Raw genomic sequence first — 26,983 nt, 5'->3', positions numbered from 1 at the left:
CTTACACATTAAAAATATAAAGAAACAGTGATGTCATTTTTGTTTGCTGGATGTCCAGACTTATCTGCACGAGACACGGCGTGACTGAAAATAAGGTTTGGTACACAGGCTTATACGCGTTGAATATGTCAATATTTGCATGCGAGAGTCCTGCACATTTTTTCGTGTGCGGCATCGTGTAATATGGCAAGACGTGTCGTGTGTTTTGTATTTTACGGGTGACGCATTTCTCTCGTGAAGTGACTTACGTTTTGTAGTGATCGCCTCTATGAAGAAGAAAACACCCTAAAATCCCAAATACTTGGGCGATCATTCGAATATTTTCAGAGGTTGATGTGAGCATTAAATAAAGATGTACCTGTATATGCAAAAGAAAATTGTATATGCATAATAATGTGCTCAATAAATACCAGATGCACTTTCAAGCACAATAATGTCGGATTTCCCAAAGCAAATATGTAAGAGGGAATGTATATTAACCAAACGCTTCTCTGTAAAATCTAATTAAAAAAACACTTTACTGCCATGTTACTCAAGCTGGATGTGAGACAAAAGCAATTTCCGGGCGATGCGCAAAAATGCCAGCAATACATATTTGCAATAATTAAAATGCAAGAGACAGAGCATGGGAAGATTAAGGCCTTTCAAGAGAGGATTGTTAAAACATGATGCTAATGAATTCAGTGACCCAGTCACTCTTGCTCGGTAACAATTTTCAGCCTGTTCACAGAATTTAGAGGGATTTTATGAATAAAAAAAAGAATCAACTCCAATTACGGGAATGGAAATGTGGAAAGGTTGTCTGCATAGCAGCTACGGCTTTACATCAGGGCAAAAATGGAGTGTTTTTGTGGCAAAATAATGCGTTGCAATGTGCCTGCCATGTTTGCAGAGTGTTCGTATGGGAACTTTTTGGAAGGTGTATCAACAAATCTTTCTATGAAAAGACTTCCAGGCCCTGACGATGAAACAATCAAATCAAAAAAGTGCTGTTTACTGAGCGTGCCTTCTTGTGCCGTGTGACAATATATTCTTGCGCGGCTGTGTAAATTTGTTCTACATAGTCTTAAAATATGATTTCCAAATAGATTCTTCAGATTCTTTCTGTCAGTCTTTCTTGCTTTAAAGGATCACTCGCCGTACAACAGGGGTGTAAAACTCATTTTTGTCGCAGGACAGATTTAAGTTTGCTTCCCTTGGCGGGCCATTTTGACTGAAACCATATAAAGAAGTCAAGAATAACGGTTTATTCACCTATTGTTTAAGTGACTGTAATGGGGGGGGGGGGGGGGTTGGTAACAAGAAAATGCTTACAGTATCACTCTTATTTATTACAAATGAGAATTTGAAATTTGGGTAGCGATTTTAGGAAGCATCGTGAATGTTGACATCTTTGATGTGCTTTCGCGGGCCACATAAAATGACATGGGGGGCCAGATCTGGCCCCCGGGCCTTGAGTTTGACACCTGTGCCATACAACTTACTGTTAAGTATGCAGCCTTGTCTAATTTGGGATTGTTTATTTATTTTTGGGTTGAGTGGTATTGTGCAGAGGATTTTACGGTAATCATAAAAAGCTAAACAATGTGTGGACAATTATTCGCCTCAACTGATTTTAAGAACAGATCTGAATGGAAAAAAAAGCTTGCAAAAAAGTGCGCATGCAAACAACGCCACAGACATCAATGCAGGAATATGTGCATTCACGAGGTGTATCACAATCACCAGTCTCCAAGCACAAACCAATTCGCTGACCCTACTCTTCAAAAGAGACCAACCATCGTTATTAGATGTCTGAGCTCTCATGTGCATTTCAGGCTCCCACAAACGGAACATTCTGCCTCAAGAGTCGCGACCTATAAATCAGGTGACTCCAATCTCTCGTCGGACCGCCCGGGCAATGAGCCCCCCCACCTTACGTTCTTTCTTTTACCCCTCACTACACTTTAACTACAATCACTTGCTCGCTGAGCAATGGAAAGTGACACAGGCTGGAGGGTTGCGATACACCGAGGGGCTCTATCAGCAATTTATAGCCGCCCGTATGCTGAAGTGAAACGCACTTGCTTTTTTTAAATTTACGTTTTCACAAACCAAGTCGCAAAGTCAGCAAAAGTGCATTGGTTTCGGTGTACCAGCATTTGTTTGTCTTGCAGTCTTGCCTTTTTTTGTGATGAATATCATTGTTGTACTTTACTTACATTCTCTGTGAACTGAGTGGAGCATTAAAAACAAACACAAATGTGATCAAATCTGCCATCTTATGTGATTGAAACCACTTAGCTCTACGCTAGGAGGTTCAATGAGAGGCCATGTTTTCGGCCCATTGTTTCCAGATCAGTGGCTCGGCCCTCGGTTGCTATGGCTGCCGCTGTGCCCACCTTTTCCTGGACATATAAGGCAGGACAGCAGCACCGACTGCTTCACGGGACCACGTGAATGGAGAGCACGCTCTCCGCATAGCACTTGTTCATATATTTCAGCAAGTGCCAGCTTTTAAGAGTCAGTGAGAGACCTTGACGGTGGTTCGGGTTCTCTTTATCTGTGTGCTGTGCGCAATCCTGAATTCATGCAGAGGGCCTCTCAGCCATCCTGTCAAAAGTACAGAGATATGCCGAACAGAGAAAAGTATGTGAGGGGGCTGATTTTGATCCACTTTGATAGTGCGTGTTGGAAAAATGAAAATACCTTTCTGTGAAAGCGTCACTTCGGTTTGACAGCTTTTGAAGGGTCTGCCGGAAAAAAATTAATTAGCATTTTGTGATTTTTTTTTTCCATTAACGTGTACACATTGACTGAACATAAGCATCAGCACTTTCATGGACTTTGACCAAAACCGGTTTCTTCTCATGATGATAATGTTTCAAACCAAATAAGGCAAAAAAACTTAAAAAAAAAAAATCACACAGTGCAAAGTAAAACCACATCAATGAGCTTGAGGGTGCCTTACAGCATCACGAGTATCTCTTTGCAGCTTTGTACATATCTCCCAGTGATAACGAAAGACACTAAAGTTGTTCACACTGGCTGAAGAAAGAAAGAATAGACAGAAGAAACTCAGAGGAAAAATGAAATGCCCCTCAAGTCACAATTCATAATGGACTAATTTGTCATGCAAAATGTTTGGCATGCATGAGTTCGATGCGCATGTTATGCATGACGTCCCAGTGAGTCTCAAAATGTCGTACAAGGACCACTAGTGGTATGCGGACATCCTCCAGTCGTACGCAAATAATCAATGTTCACACTGTCTATTATATTCAGGTCGCTTTTTTTAATTGTATGGAAAAAAAATTATTTACACAGCCATTTTTTTTTTTTTTTGCACAGTTCAGTTATATTTAACTTTTAGGCACATTTGGATTTAAGCTTTTCGTCGTGTTTCATTTCATCATTTTTCATTTAACATGAATGTACAATCCAATTAAATTTTCACTAAAAAGTGAAAGTGTGACTGCATGAATTCACCAAACCTTCAGCAAGCTTCCCTCTCCACTTCACTCAATGCTACACGTACGTCACATGTTTTACTACACAGTGTTTTTTAACACTTCTATGAGTGGAAAAGGCTTTGGGGAAATGTGCCTCCAGCTGTGAAGAAATTGATCAAGCAGCGTCCTGGAATGGATTATGTTTGACCTCAGAGGTTCACAACGTGCCCTCAAAGAATGACTGTACACTGACAAAAAAAGTTAGTCACAAGAAGTGCTCGGTTAAAAAGACTCAGATTTGTTTGGGCCTCAATTTTGGAACCAACAAACATTATGCATTTAGACCTTTGAATGCTATTAATTCAATGAGGTCATGGAACATGCCCTGCACATGGTGCAGCAGATGGCCGAACATAAGAACAAAACAAAAATGCAGCTTGTAAAATTGTGAACAAAAGTGACAGTGATGATCATTTCTCAACATTTTCTGACATCATTCTTTGCTTCTTTCCTCACCCTCCAAACTAATTTCCCCACCGCCCAAGTTTTCCTGATTGCTACACACACAAAAAAAAAAAAAAAGAAAGAAAAAAAACACTCTGGCTTTCGTCTAGCTCATGAACATCTGCTCAACTAAAGATCCACCCACATCCACCAGCATCCAGCAAACAGTATAGTGTGTATAGTTCAACGGGGGTCAACTGACAGGAGCCGGACAGTCTATGTTAAATTATGCATGACGACCAAGCAAAGCTTGAGAAGGCATTATTCAGCCGGGCTGGATGAGCCATATCATACAGAGTGGAAGCATCTAAGGGATGCTGCCATGTTTAGCGAAGAACTCCCGTGCACTGTGTTCCTTTCCATGTCAATGGGTTGCCATAGCAACTCGGGTTTTGGATAATTCCCACATCAGGTGGCTTTTGTCGCAAAGAATATAGGGAAACAGAGCAGCTAATCGATGATGTTCTGGAGTTCCGTCATGGTTCTCTCATTGATGATGGAAGATAGTAGCAGTAGTGACATATGCCCACTGGACACTGGATTAGGTACACCTGCGCAATCGAATGAGATCCTGAGTTGCCTTACGACATGAAGAGTCACTGTCAGGTCCAACTGCGAGTGAGATTTGAACGCAGCTTCACTCCACTAACCTCTCGCCCCGTCTGAGTCTCTGACCAAAGCCACAACCCTTGCCGACGTGCGTTCGACATCTGCCACAAACGTAACATTCACTGTAAACAAAATGACGTAGCTATAGCTGCTACGCTGGTAGCATGATTTCTTCATAACGGAGCCTAACTATTACGCTACATGCTATCAATTTGAAGTTTTATTTTTGATGTGTACGGTCAATTAGTAAACAAAACGAGATGATAAATTTAACTGTCGGGTACAATTGTTGTCATTTCATGACAATTATTTCCCTGATGATCACCCTTGTTTTGTCTCGTGGATCTGTACAAATTTTGGATATTCCGGAATACTTTCTGCAAAGCTCCTCAAATCCAACGTTAGAGGTGTGACAGCTGTCAGAGTGCCCACGATGACACAAGGATGATTGATACCCTGTCAGTCACGCCTTCTCTTATGGATTGGTTGTTTTTCCATGGGTGTATTTTCCGTAAAAAGTATTTAGAAGTACAAGAAGAGACCAGCTATGGCTGATTTCCCCCCCCCCCCCCCCCCCACAGATCATTTTACGAATGTACTACTATCAACTTATACTGACAATTCAAACAAAAATGACCAAAAGTATATATTTTTTTCTTTCTCAAATTGCAAACTGACCCCTAAAGTACAACTGAGGAGATGAAAAACATTTTCGAATGATTTTAACGCTGCAAGCTGGAAAACAAGAGCATGGTTGCAGGTACAGCCCCCCCTCCCCCCATCGTGGGTTTCATACAAACAAAAGGTGGTGTTAGTTGATCATTAGGTGCAGCCGTATCGGACAGCCGGGCCTTAGCCGCTCAGTTGAGAGGTTCTCCATCTCAAAGGGGAAGTCAAGAGGAAACAAGCCCATAGGCAAAATGATCCTCAGTTCCACTCTCTTGAACCTGATTACTGTAATGAGCTTATCAACTGGTGGTGGACGCATAGTACACAAATATTATGCATTCACTCACTCACTCACAGCTGAAAGCGCATCTCACCATCATATTTTTATGAAGACCTTTTTGTTGTTTTGGCATTACAAATCAATGAATATAAACCGCAAAGTTTATTTATTTTTTTCCAGACATCTTTTACACTTAACGTCTAAAAAAATGCATCTGTATTAATCTGGACAATCCAATGCATTTTAGTGGAAATATTCAGTGAATTAATTTTATACTATATACCGGTGTGTATATATATATATATATATATATATATATATATATATATATATATATATACTGTATATATATATTTTTTCACACATTTTATGGTTCATCGCTGCCAAAACAATATAAACGAAATCTAACCTTAATCCTTCAGAAAATGGATACCTGACAGTGTCGATTATTTTTACCCGAGGCAATGGAATTTAATCAAACGTGTAGCAATGATAAACCATTGACTATGATGATGACAATTATAATTCAAGCAAAAAACCTCTTAGAGAGATTCACTCTCAAACAGCTCCACATGAAGAAGTCAAGCGAGGAGGGCCGACTCAAGGTCACTCTTGTTGCGGTAAAGGGGGAGGGGGAGACGCCGCTTTTTCACTTGCACCCACTACTTTGGACCATGCTCAAAGGTTGGATCGATCGTGGAGCTCGATGACATGGGAGCATCGGGCAATGTGCAACGATAAAGACCTCCAACCATTTTCCTATGATTTAACCCAGTACTGTCCCAGTAAAATGAGACACAAGACCTTTATAACGACCCAATTGTTTTTAGTGGCCCATTTAATGCATCTGTCTGTTTCACGCTTGACAGGATTAATGAAGCGCAACTACAGTGTTGTTCGCCTGCCTGCAGTAAGCCACAGAGATGTGAAACAAGCCATGTTGAATGAGGTGCAACAAGCTTCCCGGTTCTCAGTACCTAAGCATACCGTATTTTTCACAGCATAAGGCGCTTCGGAGCATAAGGCTCACCTTCAATGAATGGGCTATTTTAAAATTGTTTTCATATGTAGGGCGCACCACATTATAAGGTGCATAAAAAAGAAGCCACAATGGTGGCTGGAGTTGCTTTATGCATCCACTAGATGGAGCTACGCTCAAGGGAATACAATACAGCTTTATTTATATAGAGCCGTCACAACCGCAACAGCTTTAACAAAGCGCTTGACAGAACATTTAAAATACTACGTCCAGGAAATCAGAATATTGATCAGTGTATAAGGCGCATCGGATTATAAGACGCACCGTAGGGTTTTGAGAAAAGTGAATGCTTCTAGGTGCGCCTTATAGGGTGGAAAATACGGTAATCATCTTCCTGTACCTCGAAGGGAAGTGTGTGGCGTCGTGCGGCTAAGCGAAATTTAAAAAACAAAAAACATGCAAGTCATTTTCTCATTGATTTTGCAACGAATGGGAAATTAGCAGAAAAATTAAAAACACTGAAGGTTTAGTACAGCACTGTAAATACGTGCTCACACCCATGCGAGGATGCACTCCAAAAATGATCATTAAAACAACTCTGCTGAGTTCTACAATAACCGGACAAGCCATCAATTACATCAGTGCAGCTCTGCAGGTCTCTGACAAGGCTGGGATCATCTGACAGGAGTACTGCCTGTAGCAAGCAAGCAACCTGCCAGTGTCGACATGCGGTTCGCGTTAACAAGACAAAAAGATACACCATCCAAACATCTTCAAGAAGCAATAAAAACAGCAGCATTGACCCGCAGCCCCCCTCAGCTTAAACTTCGATCTAACGGTGAGACTGGCTACACAGCTGCGGCTCTGCAGTTTCTTTTAATCTCTCCTTTTTATGGCATCATCATGTAATCAAGATCCGCCCACCCGGGGAACAGCGCAAGAGCGAGTGCCAGAAAATGAAATCATTGTTGTGTGTCCTCGCTAGGTGTTATTTCATAGCATGGCATGGGCACAACAGACGTCGCCGTAAAGCGGATTTATGAAAGCCCAACGCTGGAAGTAGCACAGAGAAAGAAAGGTGGTTCATATTGGCCGATGATGACGGTGAAACGTTTCATATTGCTGCTGTGATCTGTCATCTACTGTGGATTGACATGTGTTGCATTAGCGTCAGAAGCTTTGAACGCTTTTAACTGATCACTATGATATGGATGGCATGGATCAGGAAGATGGGAATGAGAACCCAAAATAGCCTCTAGTCAAAATTGTCAGGAAAAGAAAATCAATCCTAACCGAGATGCTTTCATTTATACTCGCCGTTCACTGTGCTGATTGGTTTGTGCTATTAGTATGCTCCTCCACGGTCTCGTGATACATAATGAATATGTTGATGAATTTTGTATAGGAGACGGAACAATTACATAAAACGTGTTTGATTTCATGAATTGAGGGTTTCACCATGCTCCTCTTCAGACTGAGCGCCATCTGGGAGCAATGACATTAAGCAGTAGTTGTCAAGTAAATGGCCATTATTCCAAATAATGTGCCTGTAACGTGTTCCAATATAATACCAGAAAAATAAGCCCCCCCCCCACCTGTTCATTAGACAAATTAAACAATCTTTGCAGGATTTTTAGCATCATTCATTTTGAAACTGAATCATAAAGCAACACCTTCCTATCGGAGACCCTTTATCACAAATGCATGACATCAGACATAAATGCAGACTTTATTCTGGCACATTATGGTAATGTATCAAAATGCCCGCATGAATAAATGAAATGAGTTACATACCTTTTTAGATCAAATGCAAGTTGGATACAAGTGACACATCGACATACTCTTGTGCTTGCCGAAAAAACGTGATTCTAAACGATTAGTTCTGCACTCTCTGGGGACGGGAGACAGATGCGCAATTCTATTAGTCCTACGTGGTTCATCTCCAGAGAGAGCAGACAATATCTATATCGTTGAGACATGCAGGTTGTGCAGGCCTTGTATTGGCACATTAGTTGCTGGCATAAATCATTAGCGCTGTTGGTTTCAGTTAGCGATAGACTTGTTCACAAAAAGACAATTTGGGGGAATTTAAAAGCCAGCAACGGTGGGCGCATGAGCAGTGTGTGCAGGAAGGCCAAATTCAAAGCGAATGTGTGAAGATTGCTGTCTCCGCAAATTGTCATGCAGGTCACCTTAACATTGCAGGCCACCCTCAGCGGTTTTTCCCCCCCTCCCTTGAGGAATGCATATTTTACACAGGATTGATAGATGTGTGTCATTTGAGGTTTTTTGGTCAACTTTGATTGCAGGTAGGCAACACAGAGCAGGCACCCCCCAATAAATGCAGGCCAAAATGAACAGAACCTAAATATGGCCCTGCAAATCCCTTTTTGGATAACCATGCTACTTTCTTGTCTTTCGTCACAGCGCATTGCGATCTTTGGTTTAAACTTTTCATGGTCTCTGGTCACATTTGAAACAACATAAATGAGTCACAAATGTGTCAGCGTAAAGTGCATTACTTATACAGCGTGGGAAGACCAGCTTGTGATATTTGAGCATTCTTGGCATGTAATGTATTCTATACGGGGACATCTGGACATTAAACATACAGGAAGTGAAAATGGAAGAAATGAAATGTTGTTCCCCTTTGCGGCCAGAACAGCTTTCACTCTTCTGGGAGTATCCGAGAGAATATCTGTAGAATGTAGTGTAAAGACCCTGTCAAGTGACTTCTGAGAATTGTATCTTAACACAATAGACAAGTTTGAAGATAATTGCTGAGAACGTGCCAAGACTGAACGCTATGTAATACTCATTTATGGTGATACAGCATTCTAGTGTTTTTCACCACTTCGGTATTCCTGATTTTTGGGGGATTCCCTAAAATTGTACCAGGATGGACTTTGTTCATACCGCCCTGTCATTATTACAACTCCTTTCATACCAGAAGTTAACTGGTGCAATTGCAAAGTACAGTTGGCTAGCTAGCTATGCCTCCATCTCAAAAAAATATAATTTCTATTCTGCATGTCACACAGAGAAAGGCCACAGGGCAAGGCGAGAGGATTTTTATGCTATATTATATATGTTGGGTTTTTTTTTTTATGTCCAACTTAAAAGGCAGTTGGTATGGTATCTTTAGAGTGCCTTTAGCATGCCTTGTTGTCTGCCATGTAACAGGAACCCTAAAAAGACTAATTTGATTTACTAAGCGGCTCAAAGAAATACAGGGAACAGCACAATCTAACTCCAAGTGTTCCTTTTATTTTTTTGGAACCATATATTTTGTTCATTGCTCTTAAAGTACAACCAGCCAGTGTTGAAAGGTTGGCCCTATTTCTACACCAAACTCCATGCGTGCCTTTTCCAAACGGCAACAGAATCATATAATTGTGCAAAGTGTCTGAAATTAATAATTTCAACGAGTGCAGTACACCACAATCGGTCTATTATATAAAATGATGGCCTTTTTCATTATGTTACTCATATTTCCACCATGATTGGTTGTCCCAAGAATCAAAACACATTCATATGCAGTGTGACACATGATAAAAAATGACTGTGAAAAGCACATCCACCCCCCCCCCCCCGCCCCAAAAAATGCACCTGGTGGGCTGCTTGTGTGCCTCTCACATCAATGCAAGGTACCATCAAGGGAGAGGAGCCGAATGCTAGTGGATTGTGCTACGAAAATAAATGTGCTTGATTTTTATTTTTATTTATTTTTTGCTTTTGCAGCACTTTGCCCTCAAAGGTATCTGATTCACTCAATCAAAATGTTTTATTTTGCAGCAGATGAGGCATCCGTTTCACTTCCCAAGCTTACCTTCGCGGTGGCCCCTCTCTCTTGAGATACACTCCATTTTTCATGACAATGGCTCGGCACCAAGAAATAAACAGTAATGAATATAGTGCATGCTTCTCCATATCAGCTCTTATCTGAGCTCATACATGCCAGAAATTATGCGAGTCATCCAATAATAATGTCATTAATCCCTAATGTGACAGCACAGCATTTGATACCGGATCACGAACCAGGCAGAAATAAACACAACACATCACGTCGGTGGAAATGTATAATCAGCCACTTCAAACTGAAAGCGAGGGGCTGTTTTAAAAGACATCTGACCCCGGACAAAGCCAGGGAGCAGCAAACAGCTGTCAGGATGTGACAGACCCTGCAACGGCAGAGAGTACTTTATGTTCAACATTCTGAAGCTGCATCACTTTGAGCAGAAGAAAAAAGAAAACGAAATAACCTTGACAGGCAGGAATATATATCTGTATGTATATATAGCATAATGGATTTCAAATACAGTGCTTAGCAGCGGTTCAAAGACACAACAAATTCCCCATGAGAAGGCGCTTGGCAGGAGTGGGAAGAAAAACTCCCCATTTGCAAACAAAAGACAAACTTGAGCATAACCAGACTTGGGGTGGGGCAGCTATCTGCCTCAAGTGGCCAGGCTGCAAAATAGCATCCAACAGCTCTAGCGTTCAATAGCTTAGCATTGACAGAAAAAAAAAAAAGGATTACTTTGATGAATGCCCGTTGACAGCAGACACACAAATATTACAGAACTAGATTCAATATGGCCACAAAAATAACACCACGTTCCTCACCTCCACCAACTACATCCATTTTCCTATCCGCTTTATCTTCACAAGGGTCGCAGGGGGGGGGGGGGGGGAGCAGTGCCTATCCCATCTGTCAACGGGCAGGAGGCGGGTGACACCCTGAACCAGCTGCCAGCCAATCGCAGGGCACACAGAGACGAACAACCATCCGCGCTCACACTCACACTTCGGGACAATTTAGAGTGTTCAATCAGCCTGCCATGCATGTTTTTGGAATGTGGGAGGAAACCGGAGTACCAGGAGAAAACCCAAGAAGGCCCGGTGAGAACGTGCAAACTCTACACAAGGATACAGGAGCCGGAATTGAACCCGGTACCTCTGCACTGTGAGGTTGACGTGCTAACCACTGGATCACAGGGCCGCCCACCAATGACAAGTCAAGTTTATTTCAATATCTCGCATGAGGACGCGGGAGCAGAGCTTAAGTTGCTGTGATGCAAGCTGACTATTTTCATCTTACTCCCCGCAAGTGTGAGGATGTGCCTCGAGGTGCTCGGAGAATCTGACAATATACCAGATACAACAGAGTCCTTGGAAAACTCCGGGAGTGACCTTTGGTGTGTCCATTCCACGGACAAAATCACAGTTGCTCCAGTCCCATGCAGAAAAGCCTCCCGCTACGAAACCACATATGAATCCAACTGACACTGCGTTTGTTTTAGTTTTTTGACACACGTCTTGATAAAATAAACATTTCTACGCTTCCAATCAGAAATGAAATACCACACATTCGTCTATTTTCCCTTCCGGCAGCAGTAATAATGCCTTTGTGTCCCAATACTTGTGTCCATGTAGCGTACACACACATGTACTGCCGATAGACAATCCATTTAGGGCGCCTGCAGCATAATGTATCATCTTCCACAGAATCCTGTTCCGCGGCATTGAAAAGGCGATGTATCATAAGAACAACGGGCGCTTTGTGTTGATGTCTCACTGACAGCCAGCAAACATCCCAGAGATCAAGATGAAATACTTCAACCTTGTATACTGTACATTTCCCGACTGCTTGGCTGAAATACTTTCTTTTTTTTTTTTTTTAATCTCTTTACTGTTCCACACGTTTCTCAGCAGTGCCAAACTCGATCGCCAAAGAATAGCCGAGGGGAAGAAATCAGAGCACGTAATGGAAGGGGGGGAACAATGATGTCTATTTTTGGTCTATATGCTGTAATCTTTCGCATCTTTTCCGCGACGCGTTACATGCATCTGAAAGCGCGCTGACTGGTGGAGTGGAATTACATGCGTTAAAAAAAAAAAGAAAAAAAAGATGAACCTTGGCAGAGGCATCTCTTTAGACGCTAAGCTAATGCATTCTGATATGCATGCAAGATGTACCGCCGACGGGCCGAGGTTGTCCAACCATCTGCTTGACTTCTGGGGTCTAACATGCTCGCGAGATAATCGAACAAAAACATTCCTACTTAGCTCTTGTTCAGCTACTGAGTAAAAACAATTGTGACAGGATAAAACACCACGATGTGATTTCAGTCACGCCTGGTCCAAAAAAAAAAACCCCAGACGTCTACATTTGTTCAATGAAACCAGGTGACCTTTTTACTCCGGTAAGCGCTTAGAATGGATGCTGCGCTCAACCAAGAGACACGACATGATATCTGAAGAGAAGGTCACCTCATTTACAAGGTCAGATTCATGTTGGAAGATGAACAGATGGTAGCTTGTATGTGAACAAGCCGTAGCGGAATGCAGAAATCCTCTCGTATATGGTCACCGTAGCCCTTCCCGGTAGTTAGTGTTGAAAGATCTGGCGGATCATATCACGTTAATACCACAACGGGGTAAGGGAATAGTACAAAATACATAAACGGCGTGACAGCTTTTCGGTAAGTGCGATTGTGGTACAGGAAATAAAACTAGCAGCATTTGAGTATTAGATGGAAATGAGAAAGCGATTCCCCGAAACAGGGCGGAGCGGAAGAATAATTTTCGGCTGTCACATTTCCAACTCCTGACATTGGGACACTGAGGCTCACCAATGTAATGCCCTTAAATTAAACAAGTTGGTCTCTTGGGTAGCAAAGTATGACCGTTTCTTTTAGAAACAACTTCTGACACCACGGATACGTTTATACTCGTGCCCACCAGCATCCGGACTGGTTGAGTCACCGGTAATGGTGTGACCTAGCATGTCATCCTCATCACCAGTTTTGTAATCTACTCATTGATTAGTATTATGAATACTAAAATGGAAACCTTAAAAGGGAAAAATTGCTCCTGAGACTACATTCTCTTCAACAGACCATCACAAAGTTACATCGCCAACACGGTGGACATTGCTCAGGAGGCATCGCGGTATTCGATAAGGGACAGCTTGAGCTTAACAGTGAAGAGTTACAGTGCTGGTTTTAACTCATACAGAAAATAATCAGGATATCGATGCAGAATTGCGCAGACGGGGAGGGTGAATAATAGCAGGAACAACTCAGACCACAAATCAACTCTGATGGAGGTCAGGCCAGAATTTTGCAGTGAGAGGTGCTCTAAGGCACGGTGGTCAAGAGTAGATTGCACGCTAACACCACACATATAGCCACCCGGCACGACTACCGGTACTTCCATCTCCAGAACCACAGTAATAAATGGAACTCAAGATTCTGATCGACTGAGGGTAAAGTTGTCACTTGACCCTGAATAAGGTCAAGGCATGGCTGACGAGCTGCATATACAAGGCTAAAATAAAGTAACACAATCACCATACATTAGAGCATTCCGCGGGACAAAAAACAAAAAGAATCATTTGGGAGAGAAAGTGTCAGCGCCGTCCACAGTTATCGCGCGAGCATCTCAGCGGCGACACTACAGAGCGTTCTCTCTCTCAGTCAGCAGCACTCAGCCTGCGTGACATCCCAGTTGAAGACAGCAGGGATTCCAGTGACGCTCATGAAACCTCCACCTTCCCTTCCGGCTGCCGCATGAAAAGCCAAACAGACCCTGGATTGACTTTGACGTCAAAATATGAGCCTGTCATTTTTCTCAAGACGTGGCGGACTGTGCCATTCAATGACAATATCATTGGGTTTCCTTCATCCCCGCCCTCCATCTCTGTCACACCGCAACTGACCTTTGCGTCTTGATAAAAAGCAGCATGTTAACCCTCAAATCTACATTGGCAATCTGTAGTAGTGACTTAACATCCTGTTGAGCTCATTAATGGCAATTCTAGAGGAATGTACAATGGAATACAGCGGCACCTCTACTTATGAAATTAATTGGTTCTGGAAGAAATTTCTTAAGTCGAAAATGTTGTAAGTAGAGACGTGTTTTCCATGTAAATGCCCTAATTTGTTCCAAGCCCGCCAGAAATAGTTTTTGCCTGGCGTTTTGCAAAGAACTGAGCCAAGGACGTTTGCTGTTGTCGGGTTTTTACAATCCATCGAAAATGTCCAAGGCAAACATCAGCATTGTGAGCGATCGCCCGACTGGTGAACACTTTTTCTGGATGATTCACATTTACGTAAAAGTATCGAAACGCCTCTTGGCCCGAGGGGCGAATGACGAGGACGCTGCATAGACACTTATCTATCACCACACAAACACTTATGGCAGCAGTCCCTTTTAGCCAATGGGATGTCGACCCTGGTGCTCTTGGAATATTTGTCAAAAAGAGGTTAGAACAAATTCCAGGTCCACGCACTGAGTAAAGAAGTGTTAATCCGAAACATTAAAAACACCAACACACAATGAACCAACCGACCTTCATCATGCTAGATTGTTGGTAACAAACAAGTGTCGAGACATAATTACAGTGCTGATGACATCAGGTGTGTCACCTACGAACGCTCGCAACATTTCTGTAAGCCGCAAGTCAAACAACACCCGATATCTTGACTGTCAGCGGCGATTAAGACGAGACGTATCGCTTTCAAAGAAAAAAACAAACATTTCCGAGCTGAAGAAAATGTCAGCTCAAGCCTTCCTAACAAACATCATATGTAAATGTAAATTGTGACAACATGCAGCAAAAATGAGGAATGAGAAGGATAAGAGGGCGCCAGAATTTACTGGCAGACGTTTTTCCACATGTCCTGGTTCCAGCCAGGTACTTAGGCCATAACTTTATACCACTGGAAGGCAGCGCATGGCTCCGTGCAGATAACATGTTGAGCCTCCACTTGGAGAGGTGGGAACGGTTGGAACAAACCATAATGAGGCAAGCGGGAGGTGCTTTGTATTTCTTGTGAAAATATCACATTTCAACCAAACATTGTATGGTTAGACATTTTTCTAGCTTGTTTGAAAAGGGACATACAGCACCGCCCAACCCCCAATTAAAAAAATCGCTCATATTTGAAGGAAAAAAAAAAGTTCGTTTGAAGTGGTTTTCTGTGCGAGCACGTCCCCCGTGGTTACCTATATTTGGCAGTGACGTATCGCGGATGTGGATCAATCACTATCGATCACTGGTGCCCTTGTCACCAACCTGTGACACTTGGGGTATTCCTCAGAGACGCCATGAAGCCTGCGGCGCATTTGACATGCTAATGAAAGGGGCAAGCCCCATCGAAGCCTTTGCCAGAACATACTTTCTGGAAATACTGTTATCTGGAATTACACTTCTTCTTCATTCAGAAATAATTGGACATTACCCTCTGTCTACTTTAGAGAGTAACCAAGAAGAATGGAAGCTTTTGAGCATTACTACGGACATTATTCACATTTTATTGGAAAGAAAAAAAAACCACCAGGTGATTAAATGTTCAATGGATGGTGTGACTAACAAGACCCGGAGTGGCAGTTTCAGCTGAAAGAGAAAAACGCAATGAGAAAGTATTGACTTGAACGGAAAGGCATACATTACATCCCCAAGTGTAAATGACGCAGCTGACATCCTCCTTATTCATAATCATTCCATGTAGAGGACGCAAACATGTCGGAGACAAAAGAGGTTTTGGTTCCGCCACCCTGCACGGGCTCCCTCCTCCTCAGGCTATCACATGATCTTCGGGAAGACATCGCATGATCTGTAATGCTGATAATCACTTGGCTTCAAAGTGAAGGTGCAGACTCGTGTCGTCAGTCTTCAGTATAACGCATCCTCCAAAATGCATCCTCCGCATGAATCTCGTTCAACAAATCTAATACATTAAAAGCGTCTTCCTCCATTTTTTTTTTAATTCAGCACATTCTTCAGAACAAATCGCTACGCACCCATGTCACCGTCATCCTTCAGGATGTGCTCATATTCAAAAGTACACAACCTCACATCATGTATCAACTCCCTTTGCTAAATTATAGTCGACGATGCAATCAACTTAATGAAGTTATCCTCCCGCTTAGTTAAGAGCACAAATATTTATGCAAAGATTTATAGCTAAGAGCATCCTAGCGTGAAAAAAAAAAAAAGTAGATTGCTATTTATCTAAGCCGACATCTGGCGCTGGGGGAACCCTCAGTCATGTGCGGGCTGCTAACCTACTTTGGGCCCACGGCCCCAGTCCAGGACGGTGCAATAGAAAACCTGTCGTCTGGTACTCACACTGGCGTGCCATCTGACCTGCTAACGAGAAGCGCCACAGGCTAGGCAAGTGCCGCTGACCTGAACCGCACCGTGCTTGCATCTACTGACCTACTTCTTGCTAATGCAATGCTAACACTGCAGCATCCTTTCAGAACGACGTGCGGTAAATATCAGATATCATTGACACATTTTTTTGGGGGGGGTCTGTCTTTTCACATTTTATTGTTGACCTTGTGTATGGATTGGAATATGAAAGGATGGTGGATTGTTGTGCCTGTAGAGAAGTGTGCTTTGAAGAAAAGAAAAAAACCCGACATTGACAGCAATGATTATTTTGCTTTTTTTTTCAACATTTGATTAAAAACATAATAATAAAATAAAAATCTAATATGCTTTATTTTTAGCACAATCTAACATTTTCAATTACAACCACATTTTAAATCTGAACGTAGGGAGAGGTTGCTAATAAAAAAACAAAGTGGCCCATGTGCAATAAATCCCTCCGCCCCCGCCACAAACACACACACACACACACACACACACACACACACACACACACACACACACACACACACACACACACACACACACACACACACACACACACACACACACACATTGACTGGCTGCAACATCCATCTGCTGGGAAATACACAGGAAATCATGAATTCCGATTGATGGAGCAACGGGGAAGAGAGAGTGGCAAGCCCGCGTCTATACATCTAACCGGTGTTGTGTAGAGAAAGCTCTGGAAGAGGGCCAGGCCCTGAAGTGATCACAGAGGCAGCAGTGAGAAAACGCTACAGGATAGCTCTATTTCAGCCGTAAACATAGAGGCGGGGTCACGTCCGCAGCACGGGCTGTGTTTGAGTTGCCACCTCCTACACACTCATGCATTAAATATGGTTCAACAATCACATTCTCCGGTGACTGCTTAAAAAAAAAAAAAAATCACTTCCCACCCTCCAGCTGAATATCAGGAGGAATTCCAACCAGGAATGTGTTCATGATGACAGAGCGACAGTTGAGAGGAATCTCACTTCCTAATGACTGGAGCAGAATAACGTCACCTTGCCTTTTCTCACAGCAATTCAATACAAAAATTGTATGTTCTATATTACCCACCCAATCATCCATTTTCTAATCCGCTTATCCTCACAAGGGTCGCGGGCGTGCTTATCCCAGCTGTCTTCGGGCAGTCGGCGGGTTACACCCCGAAATGGTCGCCAGCCAATCGTAGCGCACGCAACCATTCACGCTCACAATCACACCTAGGGACAACATGGAGTGTCCAATCAACCTGTCATTAATGTTTTTGGAATGTGGGAGGAAACCGGAATACCCCGAAAAAACCCACGCAGGCATTGAAAGAACATGCAAATTCCACACAGGAAGGTCAGAGCCGAAATGGAACACTACACCGTGAGGCAAACGTGCTAAGCAGTCGGCCGCCGTGCCGCCCGCACTATATTACAGTTATCTCGATTGCACTACTTTTTCGTATGAAATTCTATGGAATTAAGTTGAGAGCAAAACAAGTATGAACTAGATCCAGACATTTTTGAGACAACTTCTTCTCATTTGGTCCACAGGTGAACTGAAATTGAACGAGCTGAATTTGGCTTGTAGCCAGTTGACAGGGAAAATATGGTCAACATTCCCAGTCACCTGTGGGCGATTTATAGGCCTCAATAAACCTAACATGTACAGTATATTTTGGGAAATTGGGAGGAAGCTTGAGTACCTCGAGAAAAAAAAAAAAGAAACCCTCAAGCGCGATGTGAACACAAAAACTGCACATAGGAGTGCCTCAGCTGAGATTCACACAGTGAACCTGTTAACTGTGAAAGAGTCGCGCTAACCCAGGGGTGGGCAAACTACGGCCCGCGGGCCGGATCCGGCCCGTTGGTCTTTTTAATCCGGCTCGCCGAAGATTGGTGCACAATTAAGGTTTGATTGCATTCATTTTGTTTGGACTTGTAATGACAGGTATTTCAACACCAGGTGGTGCAGTTACTTCAAGTTGCAGAGCACAGGGAGGGAGGGGAAGACGAAGAAAGAGGCAGAGAGTAATGACCATGGAAGGGAAAGTGATATGTATCTGATTAAACGAAGCGGGTAACAAAGTACGAAACATTCAGGAGACGCCTGGAGTCGGAAAGACTCAAATCTACGAGACTTGGAAAAACAAGGAAGCGATTCTTACTCAGTCCGATTCTGGCCATTTCCATGCTCAGAGTGAATTGCTTGTGGCTCGAGTAAATGAACATTTCCTAGAATGGTTTGATTGTTATCATGTTAAAAACTTTCCGCAAACTGGACCGCTAATAAGAGTCGGAGAGCAGTCAAATGTGTAGAGGTGAACAACAGGGGGCTCAGTACACATCCTTGAGGAGAACCGGTGCTGAGTGTGATGGTGGAGGAGAATGTTACATTATTACTGGCATACAAAGACATTGTGCTATCTTCTTTATTTTCTATTTCTATTTCTAACTTTCGGCCCGGCCCTCCACAATATTTTCTGCTTCTCATTTGGCCCCCCCGGGAAAATAATTGCCCACCCCTGTGCTCACTCTAACAACATGCTGCACATGAAGTTAATCAACACCCAACAAAATGTTACTGGCGATGACCACAGTCACAAACAACTACTTATATAATTATTGCAAATGAATTGCCTTGTCCTGAGCTTCAACCCTCAACCTCCTCACTGACTGAACATTGCATGCCGACCCGTGCTCGGTGCAGCACTGATTTTCCATGCTTTATGATTTCAATAAAATTTGATTTAGTTGTGCAGATAGTACGCCTTTGCTCTGGCATAAAAGCAAACATACGTTGCGTGCACTCAAAGCACATCTGTTATTTATAGTCGGGACAGGTATACATTAATCCCGCTGACAATGCCGCTCATTTCAATTATAGTAAATAGGCTTCGGAAAAAGCTTTCCAGCAGAGTTCAATCTCGGTAATATTTTTGGGTCGCATTTTCTATTCAGCAAATTACAGACAAATGCAAATGTCGGTCTCTCTAGGTAGAGTTGCAGCTCGTGGACGTGTATCTTCAGTAACTGGATTCTCTACTTTTTCAGTTGGAAATATGTGGGGATGGTAGTGTGTCTCTCTCCTCACCAGCCACTTTATTTGATACAGCTGCACAATCCGGGATGCATTACCAGAGATGTTAATAAAAAAACAAATCTGCCCCTTACAAAGATGACAATGCTTAGTTTTGATTGACACGGACACAAAGTATAACAAGATGGTGTGGTTTTAGTTTGAAGTGTTTTGGGGGTGAAGAAACTGCATGACTTCATAGCGGGGGCTGTTTCGAATAGCCAGCTACCTACTGTAGTTGGCTACACGAGGCAAAATATTAGAGCATTACACATTGTGCCATGATACCGAATGTTACATCTCCAGGGAGAGGTTCGAGCAAAATAATGATCACAGATGGATGGCATATTAGCGCTTTCATCAAGTTACAGCACAATTAAAACGCTTTTTAGCAACGAATGGTCTAAATAGAGGCTGCATGTTTTGCTACATTTCTTAACCACGCTATTGTGGAGCTCCCACATTAGTCCGAGTCCTACATGGTGTGGTCGCTTCCATTCAGCAGACATACGGTATCACCGAGGCAGAGCCTTTTCGCAAATCGCCCTCCCACCCGAGATCCGGAGCCTTAAAGCTATCCGAATCGCAGCTGTCTGCATCCTGCTGAGACAGCGTTGAGTTTCCTTGGTTGCATCACTTGAGGGGGGGAAACGTGCCAGATTTGACTTTTCTCTCTCCCGCAGTCCGAGTATCCTTGAATTGACCCTGGATATCCAGGAGATGATGTCACAGCAGAGAGAGAGTGGGTGGGGGGGGGGGGGGGGCAACATTTTTCAGCAGCCAAATGAATGTCATGACAGGAAGATGCATGGCCAGTGGAGGTTGGCATCGCAAATCAGCCCTATGCATCAGTTCCATAAAACAAGAATGCAGTCGTAGCTTCAAATCCAAACACCCCAAAGCATAGGCCTCCAAACTAAACTCCACAACTACACTTTGGTTTCTCTTTATCAGATATACTTGACAGTAAGTTGAAATATTGGGATGACAAGGTCAGATATAATAAGCTTTAATGTGAAGAGAGTCTCCTCCCAGGCACAAGCAGTCATCTCCCCGGGCAACATTGTCCTTCAGTCAACTTCAAGCATTGAGTCTTGTGTTTTTAAATGCTAATATACGGTAATTATAATTCGGAAATTATCTTGGGGGAAATTTGTTTTTGGATTACATGATTCAAATAATTGATTTTAAAAATGTTCAACAGTGACAGGTCTATTCCACATGGCTAGGCCTCATTAGAATTGGTGCTGAGATGCATCTTTCTCAGCTGACTTTAGGTGGACTGATGGACAATCGCAGGGCACATATTGTATAGACGAGCATTCACATTTGTGGATTTTGCAGAGCAGATGTGTCAAACTCAGGCCTGGGGGCCAAATTAGGCCTGCCATATCAGTTTAAGTGGCCCGCAAATGTTAACCATGTGCGGCTACTTCGTGGTCCTGATGAACTCTGCTGCAAAATTGAAAATAGTTTTCAGTTTTAGTGATACTGAGATACTGCACAACTTTTTTTTCTTTTAACGACGAAACCCCCTTTCAAAATAAATCGAACAGGTGTACAAACTATTATTCTTTGGATGTTGTAACGAGGCCATTTTCGATGCGGTTTATTCTCATTAGGGATGATGGCATGCTCGAGCGTATATTTAAACTGAATTTCAGGTGGCAGACACAGTACCCCTTGGACTGGTCGCCAGTCAGTCACAGGGCAAATATAGACAAACAACCTTTACCATTCACATCACACCTGAGGACAATTTTTAATCTTCTATTTACCTAATAATGCCCATGGGCAGTTTTTGGCGTATGGTTACTCGGGGGGGGGGGGGGGGACCTCAAAGTATTGGGAGAACATGCAAAGCTCCGCCCAGCAAAGCCGAACCCCCAACCTCAGCACTGTAAAGTGGATGTGCGAACTACTAGCTCAACATGTTGTTCCAAACTATCCAATCCAATTTGTTTTGTATCTGCCAATTATATGATTTCACTGTCATAACAGCCCACTGAGAGAAGCCATTACAATATATATAATATACAATGTGGCCGGAGACAAAAGACAAGTTTGACACTCCTGATGCATAGTCCTTAATGAGTCTAACATGCACGTTGGAAGGAAGCTGGCGACCCCCCCCCCCTCCCCCGCCCCTTCTAGGAACTGTGAAGCAAACGTTCTGTCCACCTTTCAAACTTGACCCAAGAAACCTGGAATCACTCGTGATATCAGTACACACGACTACAACCACAGCCGTACACTGCCCAAAATGTCAGCTGCGATCCACACAACATCCAGGTCAAGTCCAAGTTAGTAAACCATGACACATTTCTTGTGCAGGGCAGCGAGGATGCTGAGCTGAGGGGGCTGCAAGCACCGTTTTGCCTCTACCAATGCGAGGACTGACTCCACTTGCAAATGCGACGAGAAAACAAGTAGGTCACTCATATATTCAACTGAGCAGTCGGTGTCAAAAGCGGCCAGTCCTTCAATTCGGCGAAGAAACCCACTCGAGAGGCTTTGAGATTCTAACCTTAGATCCAAAGCGAGAAACAAGCGGTGAAGTGAGCCATTCAAATCCCGCTAAGCACGGGGGAGAGGTCGTCCGCGGGCGAAGAGGAGGATGACATGTTTCCAGTCCAAATGTTACCGGACAAAAAGCACCGGACTCCCCCGAACCTTCCACGGAAAAGAGTGAAGGTGAGTTCCTACCTGCTGTCGGTCCGCGTCTCGTTGGAAGCAAGCGAGCTCACGGCGAGGCGACACACACACACATCACATCACACACACAACGCAGACACGCGTGCGCGCTCACACGCGTTCACACAGACTCACACAGGGACACACACACGCCTGCCTGCTCCTCATCGTCAAGCCCCTCCTCGTCCATCTACACATGCAGAGATGGGGAAGAGGAGCGCGTATATTTGCGTGTCGTTTTTAAAAAGACGGATCATCACTGTGATGGGGCACACGGCAAGATTTCTATGATGGAAATATAGTCAAGTTGTGTCACGTGACGCACGCGCATACCCGGACACAATTGACTCGATGTGAAAAATGCACCTGCCAAAACTGTGGCGATCCACAGATAAGATGTGACTCCGTGCAGGAAGTAGAAGGTGTCATACCAACACATACAGTATATATATTTTTAATTGAATCAAATGAAAAATTCAAAAACATACTATACTCGTGCGGTTTACAGATTTAATTCGGGGAAACCAATCGAATATATTTGATGTATGTGGATGTCAAAAAACATCCTTCCTCTCAGTTTAGCATCGCAGTGGGTGGACAGTGTCACACTAAAAAGGTTGCATACTTCCCCCTGCCGGAGTCTAGTCTGAACTGTCACAGCGTTTTTTTCCCAGCATCATTAACATTTCATTTGAGCACAGAAAAATAGCAATAATTGATTTTAATTGGATTCTTATCATATTTTAAGTAGTAATTCAACCCATAAACGTTGTTTAAAATAACAGCTTACATTTGTGGAATATGAGTTAAACAGCAAAATTCACCCGTTTCTATCCATCTCTGGAGGTGGATATTTTAACGACACCAAGTTGCCCGGCGGTCGGGTAACAATCAATCAATCACGGCTCATCTTCAGAAAACAGGTGGCCGTGATTGGTCAAAATAATAATAATCAGAATGCCGTATTTAGGCTCGTGGGGCTGGCAAGAACATATTATTGGGAAGAACATTAACTTCCCCTTTAAGAGTTTACATTTTTATTGCAATATATGATTCAGTAACTTGGAAAACGTTTGTAGTAATTTGTCCTTCAGTGCACGTTCTTGGTATTATTTAGTATAACAACCAACTTCATCCGCTTGAAAATTGGTCTTTGCCGAGAACAGTTGTTGGTCCAATTATCACCTGAGATAGACAATATTTACTTTTCTAATATCATTTCGTTAGTTCTAAATCAGTTTCAAGCTTTTTTTCTGGAGAGTGTGTATAGCATCGGTGCCCAAAGTCGGTCCTCAAGGGCCGCTGTCCTGCCTGTTTTCAAGCTTTCCCAGGAGCAACACACCTGATTCAAATCATCAGGATCGTTCTAATGCTGCTTCAGAGCTGGCTGATGAGCTGATCATCTGAATCAGGTGTGTTGCAGAGAGATGGAAAACAGGCAGGACAGTGGCCCTCCAGGACCCGAGCTGGACATGCCTGGTGTATAGTATTAGCACTGTATTAGGAATACCGACAGTCCACTGTCAGATTCATCTTTAGAGACAACCATTATCTGTCCCACCACAAGAGGGCAAGCATTGGCAACTGATTTTTTGGTACAGAATAAGCAGTGTTTCCCAACCGTTAGTGACCCAAGTCGAATATTTTACATGAGAAAAAAAAATAGTATTTTACACTACCAAACAAAATTGAGCGAAAAAGTGGATACAATGATCTAGTGCATAGGTGGCAAACTCAGGTCCTGGAGGGCCGCTGCCCTGCATGTTTTCCAAGTCTCCCTGTTGCAACACACCTGATTCAAATTAACATGTTCAATATCAGGCTTGCGCAGAGCTTGCTGATGATCTGATCATTTGAATCAGGTGTGTTGGAACAGGGAGACTTGGAAAACATGCAGGACAGCGGCCCTCCAGGACCTGAGTTTGACACCTATGATCTAGTGGAATATCATGTCATTGTTTTGCGTGTGAATATAATTTGTGCTATTGAAAGATGAACAAAACTCCCCACTAGGTGCTTCCAAAGTTAATATTGACTCTTCAAATCAGAAGGTCATCCAAATGCCAGTTTGTACTCCTCAGAGTTTTATCACTTCAAATATATTTTAGAAATAATCATAGGTATTCATCAAGTCATGGCCTTATACCCACAATGGCCGATCGTAACATTTTGGAGCTTTGTTGAGCTTTCGGATGTTTCCCGGGCAACTGGGGGCCGAGGACAGAGGGAGGATCCAGTGAGAGAGCAGGGGGTGTGTTTTACATTCGTTGGTTTCTTGCTTGATTTAACCTGTCTGCCTCCCTCAAACAGACCCAGATGGTCAAACCCGCCGTCTGCTGCCTGAAAGAGACTCTCAGATTTCACACTGACCTTTTATCTGGAGCTTTTGATCAAATTTGCCCAAGGAAATCTGTATCGTAATAATACAAGGTAAGGCAATACTTCCGCCAAGTTTTTTTTTTTTATGCTGGATATATTTATTTTTCTAGACGTATGCTAACAATTGTATTCTTTCAGTTGTGGTGACTTTGAAGAAACAACAAATCTATGTGGGTAGTGGAGAAGATCCGCGTTTCGCTGGAGAGCTCCGCCCAGCCTATGCCATCAACTGAATTCAGCTTCAAGATCAGCGACATCATGTTTGGGGACAAATCGGACAAACACAAAAAAATGTCCCTGTTCCCTAATGTCATCACCCCTGACAACATACCGGAGTTCTGCATCCCGCCTACCATCCCGTCGTCCCTGCAGGAGCTAAAAAACACGGACCACAGCCGAGCGGTTCGTGTCGCCAAAGCAAGCCACTGTGAGAAGGTTGAGGTGGAGGTGGTGCACCATGAGGCCCTTAACCCGCACATAATCCAGGTGGAGAGCGTGGATGAGGGCCCCTACGATGGCTGTAGTGATGAGGAGACAACAAACGCAGATCCTCAAAGCCAGGCTGCCTTGTCCCTCCCCCATATGGCCAAAGCTCAGACCTGCTACGGCTTTTGCACCTTGCTGGAGAGCCCACACACCAGGAGGAAGGAGTCCCTCTTCCACTCCGATCCGGGTTCCTCTCCTCTGCTGCTGCCCAGGAGCCGATCCGCCACCTGTTCCAAAGTCACCTCGCCCCCTTTATCCTCTCCTTCCTCCTTCAGCCTCAACAGTCTGTCCTCCCGACTCTCCCCGAGAGGACACAATCTCAACTGGCAGGGAGTTCCGGACAGCGACACGACGTCCTCTACCGAGTCGTCTCCCTTCAGTTCGCCGCTTCTGACCAGATGCCCCGCCAAGTCGTCCCTCTTCAAGGCACTGAGCCATGAACTGCTGCTATCGCGGAACATAAGGAAGGCCATGGTGTCCAGGAATAATTCGCTGTCCACAGATGAAGGCAGCTCGACTGACAACAGTCCCAACGTGATGAGGAGGGCATCGGAAGGCTTAGGTGAGGGCCTCCCCGGCTGCTGTCGTCTGGCACCCCCGACTATCTTCCCCATGGATTTGACCCTGCATCGGGAGCGGGTGATGAAAGAAAAAACGGTGCCGATAGGGAAGGACGGCAGCCTGAGACTCTCAGGGGAGCACTGCCCAGACAACCAAAGACTGAAGGTACGACTAATCAGCGCCGACGGCCTGTACCCTCTGTCCGTCGACTCCAAGATCATTAACTGCAGTGTCAGCATCTCACTGGCTCCGGGGAAAGTTCAGAAGCAACGCAGCACTGTCATCCGAAAGAGCCGCAATCCCATCTTCAACGAAGATTTCTTTTTCGATGGCATTTCAGAGGAAGACCTCGGCGTGCGTTCTCTTCGCTTCAAAGTGGTCAATAAAATGTCCACCCTTAAAAGAGACTATCCGCTGGGTAGCTGTGATTTGCCTCTTAGGACCCTTGTCACCTTCAACCATTAGGTCACTCACATTTGTTATTCAGGTATTAAATTATTTCTCTGCATTTTTTTGGGGGGGGGGGGTTAACTTGAGATGATTTTTTTCCCCTAATGAATAAATTATGGGAACCCTCAATTGCTTGACATTCAATTCTGTGTCATTTCTTGAACATGTCATTGATTATGTAAACACTGCAAATAATAGATGTTAGAGTTTTGATTCAACAAGTCAAACATCAGGAACTAATAATAAAAAAAAGGCAACGCTAAATGTCCTTAAAGTAATGCTCAAAACATAACCGAATGCCCGCTTTCATGTTTAGAAGTGCTAAAATGGCTGCCGCACCAGGTGTGAGAAAACAATAGTCTCATGTTTCTCCCCAAGCCTGTTGTTTTCAACCCGACCTTTTCCTCTGATTGAAAATATCACTAGAAAGCAGAAACCTTTGTATGTTTTTTCCCCCTATTGCTTATGCATTTAGTTTTGAACACAGTAAACAAACAAGGGTCTGTTCTAATGTCCAATTACTGCGAAAACAACCGAGTAGCCCAAATATGAGAAGTTGCAAAAAGTTGCCAGACACTTCAATTAGACTCAACACAGATAGAACAGATACAAACTGTATTTTATCTTAGATTGGACGAACTATGGTCATTGCTATTATTAAGAAACATTGTCCCTGATGTTATAAGGAATACAACCACTTTGAT

The 26,983-nt window shown here is 43.4% G+C and overlaps 2 protein-coding genes across 4 annotated transcripts in view; one reads left to right on the top strand and one right to left on the bottom strand.

Moving 5' to 3' along the window:
- tln2b (talin 2b) overlaps positions 1-22,630 on the bottom strand; it is an 86,514-nt gene extending 63,884 nt beyond the window's left edge. Inside the window, exon 1 of one of the 3 annotated variants that reach the window (XM_086108391.1) lies at positions 22,416-22,630. The gene's annotated coding sequence lies outside the window, so the exon portion shown is untranslated. Of the gene's footprint in view, positions 1-22,236; positions 22,380-22,415 lie in introns of those variants that run through there. The other 2 variants (XM_086108389.1, XM_086108390.1) reach the window with 2 other exon arrangements.
- On the top strand, positions 22,262-26,348 carry c2cd4a (C2 calcium dependent domain containing 4A). Its single transcript, XM_086108392.1, has 3 exons — positions 22,262-22,403; positions 24,714-24,833; positions 24,921-26,348. The coding sequence occupies exon 3, from the start codon at positions 24,951-24,953 to the stop codon at positions 26,292-26,294; it is 1,344 nt and encodes a 447-aa protein (XP_085964518.1). The 5' UTR covers positions 22,262-22,403; positions 24,714-24,833; positions 24,921-24,950; the 3' UTR covers positions 26,295-26,348.
- Positions 26,349-26,983: the final 635 nt, after the last annotated feature.

Source organism: Hippocampus guttulatus, chromosome 4 (assembly GCF_054856545.1).
Source record: "Hippocampus guttulatus isolate MCC_2025c chromosome 4, RoL_Hgut_1.0, whole genome shotgun sequence".
NCBI lineage: Eukaryota > Metazoa > Chordata > Actinopteri > Syngnathiformes > Syngnathidae > Hippocampus > Hippocampus guttulatus.
This window is presented reverse-complemented; position numbering and strand designations above follow the sequence as displayed.